At 47.0% G+C, this 21,234-nt stretch overlaps 1 protein-coding gene across 2 annotated transcripts in view; it reads right to left on the bottom strand.

Annotated features, from left to right (window-relative positions):
• MYO18B (myosin XVIIIB) overlaps positions 1-21,234 on the bottom strand; it is a 234,144-nt gene that overhangs the window by 74,256 nt on the left and 138,654 nt on the right. For both annotated transcript variants that reach the window (XM_059895391.1, XM_059895390.1), the window contains exons 33-34: positions 19,022-19,126; positions 10,035-10,187 (exon numbers count right to left, since the gene is read on the bottom strand). In XM_059895391.1, coding sequence (XP_059751374.1) covers positions 10,035-10,187; positions 19,022-19,126 — 258 coding nt within the window. The remainder of the gene's footprint in view (positions 1-10,034; positions 10,188-19,021; positions 19,127-21,234) is intronic.

The raw sequence follows: 21,234 nt of genomic DNA on the forward strand, positions 1-21,234 counted from the left end.
AGAATAACAAACATCTGTTTAACTAATTCTGCGTATGGATCCCTCCTCATAGGGGGATAAATAGTCCCCCTTCCGGACTGTTCAATGGGGAGAAGAAGGAGGGATGGATTTCTTCAGCACCAACCATATCAGGCATGGTATAGGCCTTGATGCTTATTATGACCGTAGCCTACAACAGCCCTGCAAGGGAGTAATCAGCCTGGGCAGGGAAGTGACTTGCCCAAGGTCAGAGTCAAGTCCATGAGACTCTAAACCCAGGCTGTTTCTGGGCCACCACCAGCCCCCTCTGCACACAGTCTTTCTCTATTGCTGAATTCATCTCAGGCGTTCTCTCCCCAGCACCCACCCCCTCTCATTCAGTGGGAGGGCGATTGAGATTCCCAGCACACAGACAGCAACTACAAACCGATGAATAGCATTACTTTCCTATGCAATGCCATCTGCCCACTTTAAATACCTGGGTAAAATGTTTGCTCTGGACTTATTAAGCTACGAGATGAGTTGGCTCGACACACGGAATGAGGTGGGGGAAGAGGGAAAATTCTGATATTTCAGCAGAGCGGTTAGAACCTGGATTTCTGGGTCTGATTGAACAACTCAGAAGATTTAAAAATACCACATTGCAAACGCCACGGGGAAGTGCTCTAAGAAATGGTGGCTTTGGCAGGCTGATCTCAACACATCCCAGGCCTTGACATCCCATCAGTGCACTTGGAAGAGTTAACCTTCAGTAGGAAGGCTTTCCCTGAAGGGAATCACCAATATCTCAAACTACAGACAGCCGTGATAGGGAACAAATTTAGTAAGTGCAACATATTAAAAATGTCAGGTCAGGTCCACCAATGGTCTGTCCAACTCAGAAGTTTGATGACAGTGGCCTCAAGGGAAAGTTCCTCAGACCATATGGTGGTTACTCTCTGTGTCCTTGATCTCCAACTATTTGGGCATATACTAAACATTCCATGATTTTCCTTACATTGTGCTGGACACCCATCGTCTATGGATGCACTGAAATGCTTTCTGAGGATTTACTGTTTCCATCATCTTCATCTTCAGAGTAATAATAATCATGACGAGTAGTGGAATAATAATAACTGCTCCCTGTGGATGCTGACCATGTGTTTGTTCATTTGCAACATGTACCGCGTCTGTGAAGTACACAGTTTCATCTTCATTTTATCGATGAGGAAACTGAGTCTCAGAGAGGTCAGTTAATTTGTCAAGGTCACACAGCTATTAAACGGTGACTGGAGCCAGGACACGAACTGAGGTCTCTTTTAAACGCACAGCTTTTCCTTGTAAGCCCTGTGGCATGTGCTTACCACTTGCTGAGTAAAGCAGGTCTCCTTTTACTTGTTTTAAGTCTGTTTCTTTGAGGGTTTAGGAGTCCTTTCTAATTTTGTGTCATAGGATCTAAGGACGGCACAGGTCCTACATGATTGAACAGACTTCAAGAATTTCCTTCCTGACTTCCCTCTGGTGACAATGGATTTGTAACTCACAGGTGCTCTCCAAAGAGAGAAAGAAAAAAAAAAAACACAACACTTGGAAAAACAGGATAAAATACTCAAAAAAGGTTCTCCCTGCCCCCATCCTATTCACGCCCCCCCTTTTAAAATTATATTCCAGCTCTCCAGTGCTCCTATAAATAATTAGTACAACGTCTGAGGGCCTCCACGTCTGTCTTCCTGCTGGACAGCGGGCTCTGGAGGGTCACTGGGTCTTGCTCACCTCTGGGGGCCCACACAGTAGCGACTCCACACCCACGTGCTGAGGAGACAAGGCTGCGAGGTCAGCTCTGCGTATCACTGAGCCCGCCCCTGTCGGCGGGGCTGCCCACGTCTGCAGCCTGAGCTGCCCACCGCCCCAGGCGGCTCGCAGGAGCCCCGAATGCCCCCTCGGGAGGCCACCCGCTGCCTGGCCGCCCCCGGGTCCTCCCGAGCACAGATCTCTGACCCAGATGCCGGCAGGTGTCCAGAGAGAGGCTCCACGGTAAGGACAAGGGGCGGGGGCAGGACCCTGCCTGCAGGAGCAGATGAGCTGGATGGGGAGAGCAACCACAGACACGTTCAGCAAACCCCGGGGCCCCGAGCAGGTCCCTTTCTGTAAAGCTGGAAGGAAGTCTGTCCAGGTTACACGGGGGAAACCCAGTCAAGGCCCAGCTTCCGGGTGGGCAGGGCAGAGGGTGTTCTCATGAGACTTCCCTTTAATAAAAGGGTTCTTTCGCACACACAAAAATACACACATACTTGAAAAGCACCAGGATAGATTAAATCTGCCTTCCTCACTTCACAAAAGAAAGCTCTGAAGCCGCCCACCCTCCCCGCCCGCTTGAGACAGTGCATACTGGGGAGGGGCTGGACGGCCTCCCGGGGTACACCCTACGGAAATGCACACACATGTGCCTCCCCCATGTAAGATAGCATGGGGAAACATTCAGAGCAGCTCTATTCCTAACAACCAAAATCTAGATGACTCACTTGTCCATCAACAGCAAGGGGGCTAAGTTGTGATACAGTCTCATAAACTAGCAAGGAGAATGACGCAGCTAAGACATATGGTAACATCAGCAGGTCTCGTCTATATCAGTGGAACAAAGAAAGCAAGACACAAGGAGAGAACAGGCGGAGGATGGGAATTCAGCCAAGGGGTAACAAGAGCGGATGAGTAACCGAGGAACAGCTTTTAAATGCGCATCTGGTTCACTGGCTTCTCCCCTAAACCTATGGGTACCTTTTGAGAACAGGCCTTACGGAGAGGCCAGAATTACTTAGGGCTTGAGGCACTGGCTCTACGGTGACCAGCTCACCCCTGTTTGCCTGGGACTTTTTTGGTTTTAAAATCAGAAGTCCCGTGTCCCGGGAACACGCTCAGGGCTCTATGGATGGTGTCACGAAACTGAGCACAGGCTGTTAACACATTCTAGGTTGGATCCTGAACAGGGAGAAAAATTGTTACAAAGAACATCAGTAAAACAACAGGCAAAATTTGAATAGTCAGCAGATTAGATCAGGGGTCAGCAAACTTCTCCTTCAAGGACAAGTTAGACAATATTTTAGGCCATGCAGGCCGAGAGGCAAAATTGAAGTATATATGCAGGTACTTATCTAACTGTAAACGTAGCCATTTGAAAACGAAAACCATTCTTCGCTCTCAGGCTGTAATAAGAAAAACAAAAACAAGACAACAATGAAAAAATAGGCAGCATGGGCTGGATTTGGCCTGTGAGCCATAGTTCACTAACCCCTGGATTAGAAAATAGTATTTTATCAATGTTAAAATTTCCGATTTTGATTAGGGTAAAGGGACCTCACGTCTGTAACTTGTTTTCAAATAATTCAGAGAACGTGATTTAGTGAGAAAATGATAAAGCAAATGTGGCAAAACGTTAAAAAGTGAGGGCTCTAGGTGAAGGATCCAAAGGAGTCCTTTGAATTATTTTTGTAATTTTTTGGTAAGTTTGAAATTCTTTCAAAGCACATTATTTAAAATACATCCCAGTTGCCCCCCAAACTCTGTGACTTTGGGCAGGATTCTCATACGCTGCGCTTCCTCCCGCATAAAGTGGGCCTAAGACCAGCTGCTTCCTCTGGAGACTCCGCCCACCCCGTGGGGCCCTATTCTCGCACAGAGCACTGCTGTGCGCAGACACGCTTCTGCACTCTGGCCCCAGAGAGAGAGGCCGCTCTACTCACGGAGCTCACTACACTCAAGCGGGCTGGGGGGATAAAGTTCGGTCATGACCTCTAAGCGCTTGGCCCTGTGCCCGGCACGGTGTAAGCCACGGATGCTTGCCATCAATGTTCCCTGGTTATGATTACCCTGGTGGGCGGCCCGGCTGCTCTGGGGGCCTGGCACTCCGCAGCTAAATAGTACCAGGCCCTGTGGGAGAGATGCATAGACGGTGCTCCCCAAAGGCTGCAATGAAACCAGCCTTTTCCCGCCTCATTCATCACCGCCTTGGAAGTGTCAATATTTGTGGGGTGAACAGGCTCCTGATAACCATGTTTTTAACCAATTACAATTTGGACTTTATCTCCTCTGGCAGGAGGTTATGCTAATATTGAATCAATTCACTCCAACACAATCTTTCTTTAGAAAAGTCTCTTCAAATAAAACATCCAGGCCACCTGTTCTGTGGTTCCGGGCTGGAGAGAAGTGTTCCCTCAGTGCTCGCTCACACGCAAGACTCCTATTGGGGTCGTCCTCCCAGAGCTTGCTGGTTACCTTCAACGTCTCACGGAAGCGCGGGTGACACCTGGTGACCACCATCCTGATTAAGGGCACCGGGGATCCTCAGTCGTCTGCGCACTAGCAGGGACCACTGGGGGTTCACTGTGTGTAAGATGCACCAGGCCTAACGGCCCACCTGAGGGACACTGAAGCCAAGCCGCAATTCCCCAGTGGAGGGGCTACAGGAGCACTGGGGCGTCCAGACGGGCTGGGAGAGCCCAGAGTGGGCAGCAGGCCAACAGGAGGCACACTGGTAGTTTGGGGTGGTGGTTATCACACTGCCAGGGGTTTAAGTCAGACTCGGGGGGTTCCAGTCCCACCTCAATCACTTCTGACCTTTCTGTGACTCAAGCAAAGAGGTAACTGTGACAGAATGATCTGGACTGTCCTGGGGGAAGCCCAGGAGCTCGTGAGAGAAAGGAGCTGGGCCCCTCGCCCAGACCCTGGAGGTCAGAGATGGCTCCCAGAGATGAGGCCCAAACCCAAGTCCGGAGGATGACTAGATGCCCATCAGGCAAAGAGGTTTCAGTGGGAGAAGCGAGTGTCCGGCAGAAGGCATGGCTTGGTGTGGGGACCCCAAGACGGTCTAAGCTGCTGGTCAGAGGTGACGGGAAGGTAGGAGCTGGACTGTGCATCTTTAAAGGTCACGTTGAGGCACGCGGACTATACTCTGAGGGCCAGGGGAGCCACTGATGGATCCTGAATGCAAAGAACCAAGATTGTATTTAAATTTTAAAAATCTCTCTCCAAAGATCAGGGGGCAGAAAGATTGCTCGGACAAGACCGAGGCCAGCAGACTTGAGAGAATTCCAAATGAGAGATGCAGGTGGTGTGCGATAAGAGGGGAGAAGCGAGGAGGGGCTAGATTCCAGAGCTCTTTAGGGGGCACAATGGCTGAGACTCAGCAACAGCTTTGTCCTCTGCAGGAAGGGGGGAACGCGGCCCCCTGGCATGAATTAAGTAAACAACTAAAGAGCTCAGTGCAAACTCTTCTCCATTTAACAAAACAAAACAAAAAAAGCAAATAACATAGTTCCTTTCGGGAGGAGGCAAAGGTCAAGGCATGAATCAAATTTAAACAAAAAGCCACCACTGCCTGGGAGCAGACATCACCTTCCACTTTCTCCTCGGAGCCAGGTGCCGGCAGCTGCTGCTCACAGATGTTATTTATGCACAGCGATTATCTCAATGATATATCTTGGTTGTTGGAACTGCTTCTGTCTCCAGATTAGTTTGTTTCCAGTGGCAGCATTCCACGGGAATTAATTAGTAATTGCTCCTGAAGAACAGGTGTCATTAGACCCACCCCACACATGGCCTCGTCTACCTGTCCAAGAGGTCTTGTGCAATCCTGGGCCCAGGATCCAAAGTCTTCCACCAGCTGACGCCGGGGGGTGGGACGCAGGGGCCAGTGGGCAGCTCTACATTTAAAACTCATTGTCTTGTAGTTTTCAATTTAGAGAATTCCTTTGAATCCAGGGTCTAGGGTTCTTTATACTAGCCCAATAGCTGGGAATATCAGGCTCTTTTTTTTTTAGGTAAGGAAAAGGAGCCTCTGAAAGACAGGGTGACTTGCTCAAAATCGTACAACTAATTAAGTAGCAGAGGCAGGATCTGAACTCACAAGGTGTGTGTCTTTCCTCCGAGAGTCTTCCATGTTTTACCCCAGAGTCTTTAGCCTCAGGTGTTGGCTGAGACAGAGCCAAGTCTCCCAATGGAGGGAAACTGGGCAGAAAGAGCCAAATAATTTTCTCGGGACTCTAGATGGTAGGGCAACGGGCAGAGGGGAATGCCTGCCCACCTGGGAAGAAGGCAGGGGCTCTGGGAGATGCCCTGCCTAGGGGAACCCTCCCATGCCTCTGGTTGAGCCCGGCATGCCACACATCACTGCTTCAGTTGGGCCTAGAATCCTGCCGTTGTTTTTACAAGCACTTCTGACCGTGCCCTTCCCCGCTCTGTAGCTCTCTACAGCTCCCTATCACCTTTGGGATAAAACCCAAACTCCTTAGTTGGGCTCACTAATCCGTTCACGAGCTGACTCCAGCCTCGATGACCGACGTTACCCTCTCTGCTCTTCCCCGGGGAACGCTGCACACCAGCAACACTAGGCCAAGCGGAACACGCTCCCTGTCTCCTCCCGCCCCCGCCCCTGGTGCTCCCTCCTACAACGCCCATGTGCATCTTACCCAGCCAGCCATTCGTTCCCACCTTTAAGAAGACAGCTGAAGCCACCGGCTCCTCTCCCACAGCTAAATCAAGGGCATCCTTTTTAGCTAAACCCCAACATTCCGCCAGGAAAATTCAACACCCTGCTGGCCACAGTCTGCTCCTAGGTCGGCCTCTCGCCTAGACTGGGAGCCCCTCTCGGGAAGGGCTCTTCCTTATCCCCGCAGCCTGGCCTTGAATTCGTCCAGAGTGGACACCTTATCGGGATCTGCTGAACACACACAGTTCACTAACAGGTGCTTTCAAACGCATTCCCTCATCTTTGCCCTCAGAGAGAAAACCTTTCTCTAGGTTACCCGGCACCATGGTTAGCGAGCTGTAGAAGCTGCAGAGGGTGTTCAGGCTTCTCAAGCCTTCGCGGGCTAGACCTCATTGGCCCCCACCCCCACCAGCACCTGGGACACGAGGCGATGACGATGCTCCGCTTCAGGAGAGGGGCTCATGGAGGTCCTGTCACACGGCGAAGGTCACAACATTAGCAAGTGCGGGATCCAGTTCTCCTGACTCAATATTTAATGAATTGTAAAACTGGTTGAACTAGGCTCTGTCACACTAATATAACCTCACCATCAGTTTTCTCATCTGCAAATGCGCCTATGCCATGGAACTTGAAAGGGAGTTTTGAGGGGTAAACAAGGCCCATGATTCCCAAATGGTGGTCCTAAGACCAGCATTGGAATCCCCTCATGTGACTGTTGAAAATGTAGATCCTGGGGCTTCCCTGGTGGTGCAGTGGTTAAGAATTCGCCTGCCGATGCAGGGAACACAGGTTCGAGGCCTGGTCCGGGAAGATCCCACATGCTGTGGAGCAACTAAGCCCGTGTGCTACAGCTACTGAGCCTGTGCTCTAGAGCCTGCAAGCCACAACTACGGAGCCCACGTGCCACAACTGCTGAAACCCACGCTCTGCAACAAGAGAAGCCACTGCAACGAGAAGCCTGTGCACCGCAACGAAGAGTAGCCCCTGCTTGCCACAACTAGAGAAAGCCCGCGCGCAGCCATGAAGACCCAACGCAGCCAAAAATAAAATAATTAATTTTAAAAAAAATGTAGATCCTGGGTCTCAATGGGAAGAGAAAAGGAGGAGGGGGGCCTGTAAATCTGTGATTTTTAAACGGTACTTAAGTTATCGGATGTGCAGCCAAGTTTGGGGACCCCGAAATTCCAAGGAAAAGCCTGATACATAGTAGGTGGTTGAAAAATGTTAACATCATGGGTACAGAACTGTCGGCGCTGGCGGCATTAAGACATATGCTGCTGTGTGCCATTGGGTAAATTACTCAACCTCTCAGAGCCTGTTTCCTTATTAGTAAAATGGGTCAAAAATAGAAATAGCCACCTCCTAGGGTTCTGGTGAGGATGATCTAAGTAATGCACTTCTTGTTGCCACCCCGACCATCTACCAGTCCCGTCAGCTCCAAACCAGCCCCCACTTTGCCTCCTCTCACCATCCCCACAACCATTTAACCCAGGAGACCCTTTCCTCCAGCCTAGAGGGGTACTCTAGCCTCCTAACAGCATGCACTCATCCCTCCTCAATCCCTTCCCCACACAGAGGAGTGATCCTCTGAATCCGATTATGTCACGCTCTGCTCAGAACGTCCCAACGGCTTCTCATCACCCCTGGAATAAAATCCAAACCTCCCAGGCCCCGCACATTCTGGTCTCTGCCTGCTTCTCCTTCTCCCAGGGGAGTTTAGCTGATCACCCAAGCTAAACGAGACCCCTTGCAATTCCCTATTCCCTTTATTATTTATAATAACCCCACTTATTTCCTTTACTACCTGAATTAAGATGTGGGATACTTCTGTTTATGTGTATCATTGTTTGCTTGTCCTCTTTTCCAGCAGACATCAGTTTCAAAGGGAGAAGACCATGCCTGTCTTACTAACCATAATATACTTAGATCTAGCACATCGCCTGACACTCAGTAGATGCAGCATAAATAGTGAATGAAGGAATGAATGGAATAGTCCAGCACTGAAGACACAGCCGGCAGCAAAGTTAGCTCCCTCTCCCTTCCCCCCTCCCGTCTGCTCTCCCTGCCTCTGTCCCTGGAGGCTTCAGGTAAAGGACAAATACCGTACACGGGAGAGGAGAGACAGCAATGCCCAATGTCATCGCTACTTTATTTGATTAGCTCTGACTCTGGCATCCGGGACACGTGTGCTGGGAGCCAAAGCAACTGTACCCTGACCTCTGGTCCACACGATCCCATCCTTATAACAATTTCCATGACAACAGCAACAGAAAGCCAAGGCTGTGAATTCTCTTTGATAGGAGCCGGATGCAGAGATGGGGAAGGACTTTCAGAAGAATGAAGCTCTTTGATTCAGCTCAAGGCGCCTTCACTAAATACCACTATTTTCCAAGAACACACATTTTAACCCTGCAGAGGGAGACTTCTCATGAATAATAAAAAAAGAAAAAAGAAAAGAGGAAAAAACAAAACCACTGTGGTTCCTTTCCAAGAACATTCACCTACGGAGAGAGGGGACTTGGACGGCATCAGGAATATTTTGATGGAAGACAGGCAGAATACAGGGCCTCCTGCCAAGGGGGCCGCATGAACCCAAGATGCCCGAGTGGTGGCTGAGTGCTCAGACATCCTGACTGCCTGACGGAGGAGGCTCAGGGTCCTCCACCCACCTGGTCGGTCAGACAGACAGGAAGACGCAGGGTGAAGCAAAAGAGCCCCCAGATTCTGCACTTAGAATCATGAGCCCTGGATTTGAATCCCAACCCTGCCACCTACCTGCTGTGTTACCTTGGGTGCATTGCTTCCCACCTGTGGACAGAACTTTCCCATCTGTTAAATGCGCACAATATCATTTGCCCTCCCCCAGGGGTACCACGAGGATTGAGGGAGGGGACACATTCAAGCACAAGTGATTCTAATGTTCTGACATGGCCATGAAGAGAAATGAGTGACCAACTGTCCTGGTGCCCCTGGGGCTGAGGGCTTGCCCGGGACACGGGACTTTTAGCACTAAACCAGGACAGTCTGAGCCCATCACGTCTCCTGAGGTGCTCAGCTCCCTCCTGGCCTCACCTCTCATCCGCCTCCCGTTCTTCTCTGAGGCAGCCAGGGAAGGTGGGGCCTGAAGACCTGGGTTTGAATCCCGACTCTGCCACCCTCTAGCTGCGGGCCTCCGCGTGAGTCACCGCTCTTGTGAATGGAGGTGCTCACCCTCACGTAGGGTCTGCATTATCAGCACTGTCCGTTTCACATCCAGCCCCGCTGGTCACCACGCACGCACGCGTGCACACAGGCACGCGTGCGTGCTGCACTCAGCCATCCTGCCCCAGGGCCCTGATCTGCCCAAGGACTCAAACTCACTCTGCCTCAGTCCTAAAGAAGGGAACAGGACTCCTAAGTCATTTATAAACCCCCTTCCTCATCTACCATATCCATGTGACCCATCCAGCCCCGCAGTGCCCTCCACCTCCACGCAGGTCTGTGAAAGTCAGACATCAGCACTGTGGCCACGCCCATCTGGGTGGGAGAACCATTCTCCCCCCGCTGGCCGCAGCATCCTCCCCATGGGGTTCTGAGAGGACCCCGTGACACCCACCTGGCTTTGCACTTTCTCCAGCTCCTCCTTGCTGACCGACGTCTTGCTGTCCTCCATGGTCCCCAGCAGGAGCTGCACGTCTGACAATAGCGCGTGAGTCCTTCTGAGGTCCCTCCGAAGACGCTTCTCCACATCAAAGTCCCGATGGCCGATCTGGAAGCCAAGGGAAGGCTTGTGAGCTAAGATGGCAAAGTAGTGGCCAGGGTCCAAGTTCTCTGGAACCTGGAACATCGTGCCTCCACCACTCACACTGTGTGACCTTGGACAAGACCTTTCTCCTCCCCAAGCCTAAGCCTCCTCATCGGCAAAACAAGAATGGCAGCATTATCTTCAATAAAGGAGGCAAGAATATACAGTGGAGGAGACAGCCTCTTCAATAAGTGGTGCTGGGAAAACTGGACAGGTACATGTAAAAGTATGAAATTAGAACACTCCCTAACACCATACACAAAAATAAACTCAAAATGGATTAAAGACCTAAATGTAAGGCCAGACACTATAAAACTGTTAGAGGAAAACATAGGCAGAACACTCTATGACATAAATTACAGCAAGATCCTTTTTGACCCACCTCCTAGAGTAATGGAAATAAAAACAAAAATAAACAAATGGGACCTAATGAAACTTAAAAGCTTTTGCACAGCAAAGGAAACCATAAACAAGACCAAAAGACAACCCTCAGAATGGGAGAAAATATTTGCAAATGAAGCAACTGACAAAGGATTAATCTCCAAAATTTATAAGCAGCTCATGCAGCTCAATATCAATAAAACAAACAACCCAATCCAAAAATGGGCAGAAGATCTAAACAGACATTTCTCCAAAGAAGATATACAGATTGCCAACAGACACATGAAAGAATGCTCAACATCATTAATCATTAGAGAAATGCAAATCAAAACTACAATGAGATATCATCTCACACCGGTCAGAATGGCCATCATCAAAAAATCTACAAACAATAAATGCTGGAGACGGTGTGGAGAAAAGGGAACCCTCTTGCACTGTTGGTCCAAATGTAAATTGATACAGCCACTATGGAGAACAGTATGGAGGTTCCTTAAAAAACTAAAAATAGAACTACCATATGACCCAGCAATCCCACTACTGGGCATATACCCTGAGAAAACCATAATTCAAAAAGAGTCATGTACCACAATGTTCACTGCAGCACTATTTACAATAGCCAGGACATGGAAGCAACCTAAGTGTCCATCAACAGATGAATGGATAAAGAAGATGTGGCACATCTATACAATGGAATATTACTCAGCCATAAAAAGAAATGAAATTGAGTTATTTGTAGTGAGGTGGATGGACCTAGAGTCTGTCATACAGAGTGAAGTAAGTCAGAAAGAGAAAAACAAATACCGTATGCTAACACATATATATGGAATCTAAGAAAAAAAAAAAAAAAGGCCATGAAGAACCTAGTGGCAAGACGGGAATAAAGACACAGACCTACTAGAGAATGGACTTGAGGATATGGGGAGGGGGAAGGGTAAGCTAGGACAAGGTGAGAGAGTGGCATGGACATATATATACACTACCAAACGTAAAACAGATAGCTAGTGGGAAGCAGCCGCAGAGCACAGGGAGATCAGCTTGGTGCTTTGTGACCACCTAGAGGGGTGGGATAGGGAGGGTGGGAGGGAGGGAGACGCAAGAGGGAAGAGATATGGGGACATATGTATATGTATAACTGATTCACTTTGTTATAAAGCAGATACTAACACACCATTGTAAAGCAATTATACTCCAATAAAGATGTAAAAAAAAAAAAAAAAAAGAATGGCAGCAACCACACAGGGCTGCTGTGGAAATTAAACAGGTGTTTAGCCCACAGCATGACTCATAGTAAAGGCACAACAAATCTGAGCTGCTGTCATGACTGTTATCACAGCCTGTAAGGATCCAAAGTTATTCTGTCTCATAATGTATACCACAGCCATCACCTTGCAAGAGCTTACATGTCAGGCGAGGCCCTCTGCTGACAGAAGTCAGGACAGCAGTTACCCTGGAGGGGCAGTGACTGGGTAATACAGGAGGCAGGGTTGTTTGTGGTGTTAATCTGGGTGCCGGCTTTAAGAGCTGATGCAAATTCAATGAGCAGTACAGGTGGGATAAGGTGTGCTTCCCTGCATGTATGTTACACATCAGTAAATGGTATTAGAAATATTTGTGCTGCTTTTGAAGGTCTAAATCAAGCTCTTCTGTCCCTTGAGCGGGTCTCTTTTGCTCGTATAAAGACAGGCTATTTTCTGCAGAGGGACCTTGCCCAGAGGTGAGCACATTCCCTCCCCCAGGATCCTGTCCTCCAAGACAGTAGTCACGTGGCTCCTGAAGAAGCCGCAGCCTGGACTTGGCACGGGGAGGGCGAATTAGATTCGTTAACAACTCCCAGTGGCCAACAGTACAGGCCGAGACAAACCAAGGGAGGTGCAGAATCAGGTAGGGGCCCCGTGAAACCCTGACAGCCCATGGTCTCCCCTAGAAACAGAACACCTACTTCAAAAGCATTGGGGTTAATGTCTCTGAAAGAAACTAACAGCCCCTTTCTCTGCAGGAGACCAGAGGAAGGAACATGGCACCACTGGTCAGATGGGGAGTTTTCAAGAAAATGGGGTGCAGGTGTGTCATCCATGGAACCCAGTTTCTACACCCCTGGACATCTGTGCCTCCACACCAAGTGCAACCAATTCCTGGATGCTCAGAATGCCCCAGAATATTCTAGAAAGAACTTGGGATTTAGAATGAGGTGGCCCAGGCTTGAAACCCTGGCTCGCCACTTGCTGGCGGTGGGACTGAGGCTGAGTCATGCCACCTCTCAGAGCCTGAGTTTCCTCATCTATAAAGGAAGAGGTTAAAAAAAAAAAAAAAAAAATCCCTATCCTCCATGTTGAGATAAGACAAGGATCAGATGTGATAATGGATCGAAAAGCACTTTGTACGCTGTCAAATGCTTCACAAATATAAAAGATTATGAGTACTGTCTGATGACCTGGAATGTATTCCTCTAGACTTTGTGTTATTTTTCTACCGCCAGTTCTGAATTCTTTGAAAAATGAGTTGGTTCTTAGAATATAGCCTCTTAGTTCTCAGATTTATTGCTTTGTTAAGTTTAAAATGCTGAGGTGTGTGTATTTATATTTATATATATATATCTCCTCCTGAGCTGAGGAGCTGAGGACTGGGCATGGTGCCAGGCCCTTTGTCACATATTACTGCATTTCACTCCTGTGATAGTCTCTTTAAAGTGACATTATTATTATTGCCTTTATTAAAATAGTAATAGCTTACACTTCGGGCTTGCTAAGCGTCAGACACTGTTCTAAACGCTTTATGGGTATGAACACGTGGAGTCCGCATGGTGAATCTATGGGGTGTGAAGTATTATGATTCCCATTTTATGGATGATGAAACTGAGGCTTACAAAAGTGAAGCAGTTTGCCCAAGATCACACAGCTAATCATAAGTGGCAGAGTTAGGATATGAACCCAACTTTTCTGACTGCAAAGAGGTAATTTTAGTAAAATATACAAGAAAAGAGGTTATGTTTTGCTCTTTAATTTAAAAAAAAAAAAAAAGGGTGTTATGAAGGCACAGAGGAGCATCCCAGCCAAGGCTGGGATGGGACTAGACACAGTCTCAAGTAAGCAGGAGCTAGTTAGGTGAGGTGCAGGAAGGGGCACAGCTGAGAAACCATCTTGAATATGCGGTTCTGGGTGATTAGCATGAGGGTATAAAACACAGGGATGGGGAAGGTCACAGAATGAGAGAAGTTCCCTGGGGCCAGCTCACGTGAGCTGTGTGGAGCTCTTCAGTATGTACTGTCATAGGGAAATGGAGGCACAACCGATAAAACAGAGAGTGTAAGTGATCAGCCCAAGGCCACACTGCTCCTAAGTGGCTACCCAGGGACTGGAACCCAGGCAGCTCAGTATTAGAATTCAAGTCTCTAACCACTGCACCAGAGTGCCTGGTGAAATCTGAGCCGGGACTTATTAACTCGAGAGCCCAGATTCTTTGCCATGATTACACTCAAGCAGCATGCTTTTGCACCTTCCTCATTTTTGTATCTGCTCTTGCTCTGCACACATCCTAAAGTGCCTTTAATTCTCCTGTGGGGCAGGTCAGCATCAGGGACATTCAGGATGACCCCATTCTTGCTGCCAGAAAGGCTCTGAAAATGCTGGCACCATCTCCTTTCCAGAGGGATCACTGCAAACAAATTCACAACAAAACCTCAGACCAAGTCATCCTCCCCTTCATAATAAATTGCTACGCAAAAGGAGGAGAAAAAAAACCACCCCAAAACTCATTAGGTTAATGGGAAATAAATGTCATTCTACAAGTTTACATTTTGCAGCACAAAGATTCAAATTTAGATAAAGCTGGTGAATAATTAACCAATAAAACTAAATGATGTTTAGTGTTGTTGTGGGAAACTCTGTTCCAACCTGGATTGTTTCACCATTTATCATTAAGGGTAAATTGTTTGGGGCAGTTGTTCAATGTCTGTCATCAAAGAACTCTCTAAGCACTTTTAACAAATGATCTAAAAATGTTATTAGGGGTAATCAAACCACTTTACAGATGGGGAAATTGAGGCTTAGAGAGAACGTATGTAGCTGAAGGTTGCACAGCAAATTAATGGCAGATCTGGATTGCCTGATAACATTAGGAAAGAAGATGGCCCAGAAAAGGATAATTCTAGTTAACTAAACCTTAATCACTTTTTAAGCAGCATGGTGTTAGATTTAATTAAAAAATACAGGTTTTCAAATAATATATTGATAGACCTCACTTCGAATTCACGTAGGCCACTAACAACCTATATGATCTTGGGCAATGTGCTTTACCTTTTGAGCCTCACTTGTTTCATTTATATGAAGGAACTGATAGTATCTAATAGAACAAAAGAGATCATAGAAGACATTATCAATCTACCCCAAAGGAGGAAAGGAATAAAGGAAGAAGCAAAGAAAGGGGGCAATAAACCAACAAAATTAAACACAAAAGAATAGAAATAATTTCAAATGTATCAGTCATTATATAAATGTAAATGAATTAAATTCTCCAATGAAAAGTTAGAGACTAAAATATTGCATTAAAAAGTATCCATCTGTTTAAGGGACACACACACAGAGAAAGGTTAAAAACAAAGAGATAAAAAAGGCCTTGCGGGCAAACTAAAAGAAATCACACAAAATAAAATAAGGCAAAAATAATTCACAGAGAAAAAAAGGGACACCATACAACAATTAGAAGAACAATGTACAATGTGCCAAGGAAATAAAACAATAACAAACTTAAATGTACCTAAAAATATAACCTCAAAATATATAAAGAGAAAACTATAACACAATTATAAGCAAAATGTATCCCCATGTACCACTATAATTAATAGAAGTATAGAAAAATATTCTACTTATAAGAGCCACAGAAACAACAAGATTCCTAGAAGTAAATCTAACAGAAGAGCTCAAGACTTATATGGAAAAAAATAATAAAATATACAATAAAATAAATATTATTTTTTATTATTATAAGGTATTAATTTACAATAAAAAATATATTTATGAAAGCCATAGATATATGAAGAAACATAGCATGCTCATGATTGCAATACTTCAATATTAAAAAAATATGTCTCTTGTTCCCAACTAACTTACAAACCAATGCATTTGAAAATCCCCACCAGGCTTTGTTATGGAATCTCAAAAAGAAGATTAAAGGATCGCAAATAGCTAAGACAATTTTAGAGATGAGAAAGATAAGCTGTTTACAAGTTATCAAACCCAGCCATTAAGACCACATGGTGCAGGAACTGAAGAATAAACCAATTAAACAGAATGGGTAGCCCCAAAACACAGCCATACATGTATGGAAATTGTAGAAAAAATTACTCACGAAATAAAACAAAGGTGGTCTATATCGGGAAAATATAGATTCCTACCTCACACATACCAAAATAAAATCTAGGTGGGACTTCCCTGGTGGCACAGTGGTTGGGGGTCCGCCTGCCAGTGCAGGGGACATGGGTTCGAGCCCTGGTCCGGGAAGATCCCACATGCCGCGGAGCAACTAAGCCCGTGTGGCACAGCTGCTGAGTCTGCACTCTAGAGCCCGCGAGCCACAACTACTGAGCCCACGTGCCTGGAGTCCATGCTCCGCAACAAGAGAAGCCACCACAATGAGAAGCCCGCGCACCGCAACGAAAAGTAGCCCCCGCTCGCCGCAACTAGTGAAAGCCCACGCGCAGCAACGAAGACCCAACGCAGCCAAAAATAAATAAATAAATTAATTAATTAAAAAATAAAATAAAATCTAGCTGGGTTAAAGGCCTAAAAATGCTCAAAACTTTAGAAATTTTCAGAAATATGGTGAAATATCTTTACGAACTCTGTTAAGGAAAGAAATCTTAAAAGAATCAACCATAACTGATGAATATGACTATATAAAAAACACTTTTTATTAAGTAAAAAACATTATAAACAAAGTGAAATGATTATCCATAGAGTAGGAGATATTTGCAAAATATACAACCAAAAGTGGATTAGCATCTTGGATCAGGATCGTGAATAATGAATAGAAAAAAAAGGTGAAGACAAAACACTACAAACAGGCAACTCACATAAGAGAAAACCATAATAAACGTGAAAAATGCACAACTTCACTAGTCATGAGGGACAAGCCGTACAACTTAACACTCAGTAACTGGTAAAGATCTTTAAATGTCTGACAGTGCCACGTGTCGGGGGTGGGGGGAATGTGTGGTAGCAAAGAAAAAACTGCTGGTGACAATGTAAACCGCCACAATCACTCTGAGGAACAATCTGGGCAACATCTAATAATTCCAAAGTGGTACATTCCTAACAGCCAGCAATTGCTCTTCTAGATTCATACCCTGGAGAATCTCTTTCCCACGTGCACAGGGAGACATGTATAAGAATATGCACTGTAGCTCTGCGTCCTAGAATGGAAACAGCTAAATATCCACCAACAGAAGAGTAGGATTAAAGAAAATGAATACTGTGTAGCAGTTAAAAAAGAACAGATTAGAGCTACATGTATTATCATGGAGGAATCTCAAAAACAGAGTACGGAAGGGCAGTAGAAGTAAAGGCAGAATCATATGTACTGTATACAGTTAAAGTTCAAATATACACACAGGGGAATTAAAGTCTCCAACCTCAGGAGAATGGTCCCCTCTGGGAGTGAAGGACGAAAAGATGGAAGGATAAAGGGATGGGAGATGAGGAACAGAAACCAAGGGGCCACCAACTGTTTTTGAAATGCTTTGCTTCCTTAAAAGCATCGGAATCTGATGCGGCAAAATGTTAATTTCTGTGAACCCTGTCCCCTTGACGCACAAGCATCAATTACACTGTCTGTTCTACTTTCCCATGTGTTTGGCAAATGTCTTACTAAGACATTTAAAAGTATCCAATGCGATGTTATTCAAAGGCTCCAGCTTGGTGACTAACACAAAATTAGCTTCTCGTTCACTTAAAGTTACCTTCTCCTTGCATGTAAAACTTCAAATTTTAGCAATATTTATAAAAACCTTTCTTTACTGGATTAATTCCTTTGTTTTCTTAAACAGACCATGCTGGATAGAAGGCAACCTTCTCCCAACGATTTCCGACTATCATTCCAGAATCAAATCCTGGGGTGTTCTCTCTCGCGCGGATGCCGAAGGGAGAGGAGCCTCAGTGGCTCTGCACTCAGTGGCCCCAGTTTGCTCGGCTGAAAACCCAGAAAACCCAAAGAAGGAAGATCATGTAGTCCTCCCACTGATGTCCTCAGCTTCCGACTCTCACTCTCACGGCTGTAGGGGTCCCGCTCTAGAACTCACTCATTTACTCAATAAAAAAACAAAACAAAACATAGTGAGCACCTATTTGTCCGAAGCCTGGCTGCCCTGGATGACCGTTTGGAGGGGACCCACATTCCTCTGTGAACAAGACGAACGACTGTGGGGAGGTTATTGACAGCAAGGTCGTTACTAATTAAAAGACAATGAACACAAGTTAAGCAGATACATTAAAAAACACTCCTATGATATTTAAAAAGAAATCATGGAAGCCACCAGCATTCCTCTCCAATGTCGGGGTTTCATGGAGGAGCGATTCCCCCCAACTCTGATACTGGGAGCTGGCTCTGGGCACTGCTGGCTGCTTCCTTCACAGCAGTGGTTCTCTGTAAAGAGGGAGGTTGACTGCGTCCTGGAGGAACACGTGGTAACGTCCGTAGACACTGGTGGTCGTTACAACTGGGGGAGATGCTTCTGGCATTTAGGAGGTGGAGGCCAGGGATGGTGCTCAACAGCCTACGATGAGACAGCGCCACCTCCCTCCAGCACCCCGGCCGGCCGCCAACAGCAAAGAATGATGCAGCTCAAAACGTCTGCAGTGCTGCAGCTGACAACCCTGGTCTACAGCGACGACGGCAACAACCCCACAAGGCTCTGCTCTCCAGCAGCTCAGAGCAGTTCATTAGATCACGCAAAGCCAAGGAGATAGAAGTGGCCCAGCTAGGGTCTAAAGAGCCATTGGCCTGACTCTGCCTTCAGCAAAAGTCTGTTCTCACGAGGCCAGCTCTGAGCACAGCAGCCATTCACAGTCAGCCCATTAAAGCAAAGGCTGTCTATACTCTCACCCCAACAGCGGCTGAAGGCAAGGCGACCTCGTCTGTCACTTGTGGCTGGGCCCACTCTCTTTATTCTCAAGGGTTCTTCCAAGAACCCTGCTGTGTGAAGACTCCCCCCATGGAAGGTGCCCTCTGAAGAGGCAGTGACTGAGGGCAGAGACAGAATTGGTGAAGAAGGCGCCTGGGAGGAGCAGGTGGAGGCCAGCTGAAAGGTCTACCCTGGGCTGGTCCTAAGACCCCTCCAGCTGGTCTCCCCACAAATCAGCTCTCTAACAGGGCCCCCGGAGGCAGGGGATGCGCTTCCCAAATATCTGCTGGTGTCTCCCTCTTACCTGATCACAGAGGGTTCCGATCAAGCCTTCTAAGTCCTGCTTCTCATGGAGGACCATCTGCTTCTCCTCATATTCTTGCTCCAGCTGCATTTCCAGTTGGCGGAGCTGTGGGCACAAAGGGCAGATGAAGGCATAGGATACAAGAGCTCTACCCGACAAACCCCACGAGGCAGGGACCCTCTGGAGGATGGGGTGGGGGAGGTGGAGTTCACGGCCCCTCGCCCAGTTCCACAACGGCTCACCTAGCAGTTGGAGGGGGTGTCTCTGTCAGAGGACTTGGGAGCCTAAAAGCTCAGGAGCCGGACAACTATGGGGAGAGCTGGCCAATTACGGGGAGCCCCCTGCCATTCACTGTGAAGTTCCCGCCCCCAGTTCCTTTCCCATTTCCTAACACATGTCTCCTTCCTCTGCCATGACCTAGCTTGAATAGTTACAAGTCTTGGCACTCTGACTTTTTAAGACTCTGCACAACATTGTATCCAGCACAATAAAATGCATTCACCTCGCTTATTAAATACACTGTGATGTAGCAAAAAAAAAAAAAAAGTTGCATTTGAGATTATTTGGTGTTTGGACTGCACGTTTGTCTCTCCAAAATTCCTAATCCCAATGCAGTATTACTTGCTGATGGGGCCTCTGGGGGATAGTGAGGTTTAGATGAGGTCATGAGGGTGGAGCCCCCATGCTGGGATTAGTGCCCTTGTAAGAAGAGACACCAGGGAACTTGCTTCCTCTCTCTCTCCACTGCGTGAGGACACAGTGAGAAGGCAGCCGTCTATCTACAAGCCAGGAGCAGGGCCCTCACCCCACACCAAATCTGCCAGCACCTCCATCTTGGACTTTCCAGCCTCCAGAACTGTGAGAAATATACGTTTGTTGTTTAAGCTCCCCCACCCCACGCCCCCAGTCTACGATATTCTGCTATAGCAGCCCAAACTAAGACCTTTGGCTACGAGCAACTCATTTAGTTTACAATTGGCTCTGATTTCTCAGTAATCACCCAGCAAAGGCAGGCACTCCCTGCTAAAGTGGATGCCCCACTATAACGGTGCTTTGCACATCCTCTTCTGCACCAGACTCTCTCATGTGTGTTGTCTCACCCCTTCCTCCTTTCTCCATCCTGTGCTCTCAATGACCTTCTTTACACAGACGGGCAAACTGAGTCAGAGAGCGGTCCTGAAGCACAGACTCCTACATCAACTGCTGCTGAGAACAGTCAGCATGCCGTCTCCTGGCCCCAGCTCTTGTGCCACACAAGACAGCCATCGGCATTCCCACCCAGGTCTCTAATGATTGATTTCCTGCCCTGGTGATAGACAGACTGAGCAGAGCAGTCACTAGATGTGCAGTCAATGTTAGTATCTGTCATAGGAGAAAAACACCTTTCCCTGACCTCACCCTCCCCCTCTATAAATCTGTCCATGGAAAAGCCTCAGGAGGGTCTGGGTCACATCTCCAACTCATCAGGGTCCTGGCTCGGGGCACTCATGATGCTCGGAGGCACTCTTGGAATGCACTAGAAATTGTGCTCCCTTCACCTGAGGGCACATGGGCAGGGACTGGGGGCTTCTATCTCCTGACCCACGGACAGAAAAAAAGTACTGATGGATGGACATTTCAGAAGAAAGTTGGTTTCAAAATTTTCTTTTAAGAGTGAGAGACACAAGGCACTCTGCTCACACCTGCTTAAAATGAAGACTGCAAAAGCTGAAACTCGTTTTGAGAAATATACAATAAAAATTATGTATCAAGCAGGGCAAAGTTTTCTGGAGTGTGTTCTGTAGAACATTTCCACATGGTGTTCACACGTATACTGTGTGTGTGGGGAAGGGAGGGAAGTCCACGCTAGAATAAGTGTGGGAGAGCCACTGAGTTAACAGGGCCTTCCATGCAGTACTTATCAGAGCCTTTGGTGAGTTCATGTGCAGAGAAGTGCTAAAGGATGCAGCACTGCCCAAGGTTGACTTCTATCAAGTGCTTCCTAAATGGCCTTCCATAGTCCAAACATTTGCAAAATTAAAAAAAAAACTTTTTAAATCTAGTTATTTTGGTTAAGAGATTGGGCTTTGGAGTCAGACAGATCTAAGTTCAAGTCCGAGCTCATTTACTTCCCAGTGAGGTAACCTTGGGGAAGACCCTTCACCTTTGGGACTCTATTTTCCTCATCTGTAGAACCAGTACTATAACCCTTACAGAGTGCTTATGAGAATTAA

This window comes from Balaenoptera ricei, chromosome 14 (genome assembly GCF_028023285.1).
Source record: "Balaenoptera ricei isolate mBalRic1 chromosome 14, mBalRic1.hap2, whole genome shotgun sequence".
Lineage (NCBI taxonomy): Eukaryota > Metazoa > Chordata > Mammalia > Artiodactyla > Balaenopteridae > Balaenoptera > Balaenoptera ricei.